The sequence below is a fragment of the Raphanus sativus genome, chromosome 5, assembly GCF_000801105.2.
Source record: "Raphanus sativus cultivar WK10039 chromosome 5, ASM80110v3, whole genome shotgun sequence".
Taxonomy (NCBI): Eukaryota; Viridiplantae; Streptophyta; class Magnoliopsida; order Brassicales; family Brassicaceae; genus Raphanus; species Raphanus sativus.
In genome coordinates, this window is record NC_079515.1 from 22,422,048 (window position 1) to 22,428,847 (window position 6,800).

Below are 6,800 nucleotides of genomic sequence, written 5' to 3' on the forward strand. Positions count from 1 at the left end.
ATGAACTGATCGCGGATTGCCACCTGTCAGTGGAATCCGCGAACAGTTCAAGCAACTCGCTTACAACGTCTCATTAAGCTGCATTTTCTTCTTCTTCTTCATTTCCCTTTTTTTAATTAAAAGATCAATAAGCACTCCCTTAATGGTCAATGGTGCTCTTATTATCCGATAACATGTAATATACTAATTTTGGATCGGAATATGATTTAATGGTGCTCTTATATATGATTTAATTCGGAATTTTGACTAATTAACTCTTTTTAAATTGATTGTATGCAAGTTAGCTGGATTTAATAGAAAAATTCAAAAATGTCGCAAATAAGACCGTCGAATAATCAGGGGTACGTAGAGTAATTATAAATAAATAATTTGTAACAAATAATAAATTGTGAAAATACTGCAACCTACTGGTTAAGGTTTAAAGACTTCTACACTCAAGTTTGGAGTTCGAACCCTAGACTATGCAACTTCTTGTAAATTATAGAAAATCTAGGTTTCAAGTTTCGAAGAGAGCGGTTTCAACATAATGGTCAGATCTTCATAGGACGGTTCGAGTTGTTGAATCGTCTATGTAAACTTTATCTTTTATCATCAGACATATAATATTGTCGGTTATAATAAAATAATAAATAAGTATTAAAATATTTTTTAAAAATTGAGGGTTTTTTTGGATAAAATTGAATATCTTGTATCATTCCATACAAACTACACCTTTTGCCCACTATACATGTTTTCTATATAACCATTTCAACACAAGGAGCAATCTACGTTTGAGAGTCCTATGGATAAAAAGTACAAGATCCAATTTACGTTTCTTGGTCGTAAATGATCTCAATCTCAACAATGATTGAAGCTTTGTTTAATTTTACTTTAGGAAGAGAGAAAATCTACTATGCTCTATAGCTCACTCTTGTTGTTGGATGACCAAGACTGATGCTCTAGAAGGAAAATCTTCAGATGCTATCAAATCACCTATGACTCCGAGTTCATCGAACTCCATCCAATCACCGAGTCCTTTGGTGACCGCAGTACCGATCCCGCTACTTCTCCCGACTAAAAACATATCATAGTCATAAGCCACGGAGTGCAGAATCTCAGAAGTCTTATTCCCATCCTCCACCATCCTAACAATGTACGTGATGGAGTTATCTCCTGGCTTCTCTTCAACTTGGCACGTGTCTACCATTTGACTCTGACTCAACTCGCTGCCCTCCTCGGTTTTCGATATAGGGATCAGAGTCAGCACCGTTACACTCACGTTCTGGTTACCTCTCATGTGGTCTGCTAATGCTAATGCTTCTTTGTCATCGTCACCTCCCACGTAAACCAAGCACACCTGCACTTATTTGTGTAACAATCTTATTACAAAGGGATGTTGAGTTATTTTTATATATGGAAGACAAAAAAAAACAATGTCGAGTGGTGCCAAAGTGTTGGAGGCCTAGTGATACTACAAAAGAATTGGTTTTCTTGTGCCACAGGTTCAACCTTTGGTTTTAAGCAAATTAGCCCTTATTTAAATTGGAATATCTAAAATTAACTTTATTTAAATCGAAATATCTAAAAAATTAACTCAGGATCAGGACAAAAATAAAATATTAGCTAACGCCTGAATAAAAAAACAATATAGAATGGTTGAACAAGTTACGTACCCTGCATGGAGACTCTATTGATTTGGGTGGCCACATTGGTTTACGATAAACAAGGATTCCTACCGAGCAAGGTGCTCGTTTCAGGACGTTACGATTAAGATGTCTTAGTGTTTGATCGTCGGAGGTAACGCCATAACCATTAGCCCCCCAAGTGCGGTGAAAAGAGAGGAGAATAAGATACGAACTTTTATCAAGAGCAAACCAACAAATGTGTTCATGCATCTCTTTAGCTGCAGTTAAAGAGGTGAACACGTGTATAGATGTGTAGTCCCTATTAATCTCTTGAAACAGTTTGAAAGAGCTTATGACATTTTCCGAGTAAGATCTGCTTCCAGGCTTTGGTTTCTGAAGCTGGTGGGAGATAAACATGGGAGTAGCTTTACCCACAAGCTCAAGTAAGTGAAGAACACAACACGACACTGGAGAGTCTTTAGATGGTGCGGTAGCTCTTAGAAGGTTGATCATGGATGTAATATTGTCAGGCTTGTTGATGCACACCAACATTTGTAGTTCCGACCTATGTTTCAAGCTTCTTCTCCCGTAACACGCAAATCTCTTGGCCCGGTCGTACAAGAAATGTATAGCCATCGGTGTTAACAAAGAGTTTGCGAGAATGTATATGCCCATAAGCGAGAAAATCTCCACACTAATTGCCTGTTTAAAGACAGAAACATTAAAATGAATTAGAGAAATAGTTTTTATTTCAAAATATTACATAATGAGAACAAAATCTCAAAATATCAGTAATTAAATGTTAAAAAAATTTTATTTTAGATTTAGGTTTGGATCTAATGATTAGAGCACTGTTTAATATTTAGGAGATGAAATTAGGTTAAGAGTTTAGGATTTTGAAAAATTTAGTCATTTTATCCTTTAAATAAATACTATTAATTTTTTGTTATTTACTTATTTTTGTAATAATTTTTGTGTGTTATTTATTGCATTTGCCTAATGAATTAAGTGGACAACTATAGCAACAAGATTCTTACCTCTTTTTCGAAGGCTTGAAGTACGTAAGCCAGCTCGAAACTACTCTTGGTGCCCATAATGATACCTAGAATAACTGAGTCTCTCAATGGCATCCTTGCAGCTATGGCTGAGAGGAAAGACGTCACAAACTTCGCTACGTATAAGACGAGAATGAATGAAAAACACTCGTAGGTATGTCCATGGAGAAACTTTCCACTTCCAATCTCCTTTATTAGAAACGACCAATCTAATTTCATCATGGTAAATGATCCAAAGAGTGGTAAGAAAATGCCCTCATTGAAACTGTCGAATCTTTTTATAAAGAGCGATCCTAGTGGTGGTCCGTCTGGGATTGCCAAACCAAGAACAAACGCACCCAACGGTCCGAAGAACAAGAAGCGAGTCCAATAAAGGTGAGACAAGTAAGCTAGCAAGAGACCAATGTAGAGATAAATGCTTTTCACAGGTGCTCCCTCTGGTGTATGTCTAACCACCCAAAGCATGGCTTGTCGCACGAGGTACAAGAAAACAAAGAAGATCATAAGAGCAACTCCCATCCGCATACCAGTTCTATAACTGTAGCCAGCGTTAGCCCATACGCTCATGGAAAAAGCAAGCACATCTATTACCATTGCTGAAGACTGAGCGATTTGGCCGAACTCAGTGTGAACTACTTTGAGGTCTGTAAGGAGCATGTTGATGCAAGTGAATGGCGCCATGGTCGTGGTGAATATAATTATAGAATACTCCACACGTCTCATGGTTAGGATGCTTGATTTCTCTCTAGATGCATAAACGATTTTTCCAATATACCATGGGATTATCATTGAGGTGACTCCAATTGCAGTACTCTTAGTTTTGGACTTTTTAAGCATGCCAACATTCGTAGTCACACCCCTTAGGAACCAATTTAGAGTGAAAGCAAATGTACCAATGGTCTCAGCAACATTTGGCATATAATCATCAGGGATAAAAATGTGTCGAAACCATGACATCTGCATCGGCTGAAACGACTCACTTAAGACTGCTCCAACCTTTCAAGAACAAGAAAACATTGTTACATAATCAGAGGTGATCATGAGCCAAGATTTTTTTGAATATATATATATATTATATATATATATATATATATTGGGAAAACGTGCTATTTCCCCACGAAAACTATCGTATCCTCCCAAATGTCTCCCAAACTATGATCTCATCCTATATCTCCCCGAAACCAAAGTTTGAAACTTATTTCTCCATAAAACTATAGCATACCTTCTGTATCTCCCTGAAATAAAAATTCGATAGCTATAACCCCATAAAATTCAATTACTCGGTTTTAACCTATAAACTAAAACCGTTTTGGTTAATTTAACCAATTTTAAACCAATTAAAAACCAGTTATGACCCGATTAAGATCCGATAACAATGGTTAAACCAGAAACTAAAAACCAGAACCGATAAACTCATCACTTATCCCCGATTTCAACTTTCAACCTAGAACACAAAGAATCAAAATTAAAACCCTAGAACAAAAGAGAAGAAACCAGAGAGATGGCTTCAGATGATAATGTCGATAGGAGCGAAACTTTTGATGAAGAAGCAGTAGAGAGAGATGAAGGTGAAATCGACAAGTTTCTCAGGGATTTCGTCGACACATCGAAAGTATCTTCTGTAAGGATTGGGAGTCGAATTTGACATTAACGGAACGACGGATTCACAACACCAACAATTCTTCGGGACACCTACAAATCGTCTACCTCTTCGACGCCCATTTGATGATCCAGAAGAATCCCCAAACACGAAATTTAAAGACCCAAACATCAGTGCTTACTCTCACCATGGAAATTTGAGGGTGAAGAGAATCGAAGGTTTATGCAGTTTTAGGGTTCTGGTTTTTAGGGCAAATCAATTTCTGATTTTAAACAGGATGGGTCAACGAGTCGGGTCAGTCTGGGTAAATGTTTATTTTTGAACCGGTTTCGGTTTCATTTATGAGTTTTTTGGGTTTGGTTTTGTGATTGTACCGGAAATTATCTTAACCAATATAGAATTGAATTTCATGGAGAAATAGATTTCGAACTTTGGTTTCGGGGAAATATAGGATGAGGTCATAGTTTGGGAGACATTTGGGAGGATACGATAATTTTCGTAGGGAAATAGCACGTTTTCCCATATATATTCCTAAATTGTTTTTTTAATACTAAATCTTTTACTAAATTATTTAAAGTTCCCAAGATCTCAGGACCAACCTTTTATATTATCCAATCATATCGAAAAACTTTAAACCGTATATACTTACAAGCATCATGGAGGTGAACCTTGGAATAGGAACACCTAACTTCTTGAACAAGATATCAAAAAAACGCCAGGATATGAATGTGGAGAAAATTATGATCTCTAGTTTAGGAAGCGGGTACTCCCAGAATGGTATTCCTCCAGATCCAGAAGCCAGTGGCTCCCAGGCACCGCGTGAGTTCAACATTATATGTGGGGTTACATCGCAATTTTTATTTGTCCCCATGTCTTCTCTTTTCATATGGTCCTCCAATATCCCTTTATGCCATGTCTCCTCTTGTGCATCCATCTGGAACAAAATTTATCAACGAAAATTCTTTGTTTTCCAGTCAAAGGAAGAACTAAAAAGACCGGTCAAATGGTTTCTTAAATCCCGTAAATATCTCCAAGATAATCAGAAATTGTGGATAAATCTAGTGTCCATGTGTTATCTCCCTCTCTTATGGCGTTGTTTTAAAAAACCATGGTCTCATTAATCAGGACACTCTAAATAAACACTCTAGCCGACGGCTCTAAAATGAGATGGTTATCCATCTAGACCTAAAAATTAACCTGTTACGGCTAACAAAGTTAATTAAAACGTTTTTTTCTATTTCGGTATATGTGTTAAAAGGATCGTGTTTTATTGTAAGATCATCTATTTCTGAATTGTTATAGTAATTGTAGAAATAGTTGGTAGAGGATCATCCGATCAGGCAGGCTCAGAAAAAAACGCCACTCCTTACGTTTTACGGTTAAAAAAGTTTTTCAAGGGTTAATTTGTAAGTAATATTATGAAGGTGGTGCTGATCTTTTAGTTAGGAGAACTTTTTTTCAAGAAATTTATTTATTATCAATTTTATTGGATGTTCTAATTCAGTTTTAATAGAATATTTTTTATGTAAAAACAAATGTATGATAAAGATGGTTAGCAGTTCTTGGTTTGAATTGAAACGTGGGACACCTTCTATAAAGTAAAAGTAGTCTGATTTTGATATTCTAATCTAAGAAGTGATCAAAATCTTTAAGAAGCCTCGTAATCCGGGCCAGGTGTCACCGGAAAACCATCGGAGCAGCACAGGTTGTGATACAGGTCGATCGACGGGGAATCTTTTTCAAATACACCATATAAGCTTGGAAATCGATGTATAACGAATTCTAACAAGATTAATCAAGTGAAAATTAAGCTTAATTTTAGCTTTGATACCATATTAAGAACCAGCTTTGAAAAAGAGAATGGAGAAGTTTGTTATCAAAATATAACGGGAAAATTTCACAACTACACTTTGTTTTGTACCACTTTTCATATATACACTTAGAAGGAAGACATTTTCAGAAATACCTAGATCATTAATAGGCAAAAGACAAAAATAACCCTCTCACAATTATAACCTAATTTCATATCTTTTTCACTCTCGAGAAAAATCTTCGACAGATCACGGCGATGCAACGCGACTTCTCGATCGGCGACGGCAGCTAGATCAGCGACGACGCAGCGAGATCGAACGACGACGGCGGCAAGATTGAGCGACGGCGGCGACAAGATCGAGCGATGGTGGCTATGAGATCAAGCGATGGCGGCGAGTTCACTTAGGCTCGAATTGGAGACGATTTCAAATTGGGGCATTGGAGGAGCTTTCATTCTTCTCTTTCACAAGATAGTGAATCCAGATCCCATTTCTATGCCATGGTGGAGCATCTCGGGAATGGTATACATTTTGGCCATTACTCAGCTTATATGAAATCAGCTCCTGAGACATGGCATCATTTTGATGACGTAAAGGTAATAATATAAGCTATCGATCACTGGTTTTGTTTTGATTTGTGCACTTTACTTCTTTGGTAGACTTCTCTGAAAGGGTATCAACAAATGCAAATTTTCCTTTCGCAGGTCTGGAGAATTAGGGAAGAATGTGT

General features: G+C 37.0%; 1 protein-coding gene across 1 annotated transcript; it reads right to left on the reverse strand.

The window, feature by feature from the left end:
* Nucleotides 1-770: 770 nt before the first annotated feature.
* LOC108860750 (cation/H(+) antiporter 6B-like) lies at nucleotides 771-5,328 on the reverse strand. Its single transcript, XM_018634601.2, has 4 exons — nucleotides 4,909-5,328; nucleotides 2,642-3,655; nucleotides 1,653-2,306; nucleotides 771-1,336 (listed from the first exon to the last, which is right to left on the reverse strand). Exons 1-4 carry the CDS (start codon nucleotides 5,191-5,193, stop codon nucleotides 905-907), a joined length of 2,385 nt encoding a protein of 794 aa, XP_018490103.1. The 5' UTR covers nucleotides 5,194-5,328; the 3' UTR covers nucleotides 771-904.
* Between the last annotated feature and the right edge of the window lie 1,472 nt (nucleotides 5,329-6,800).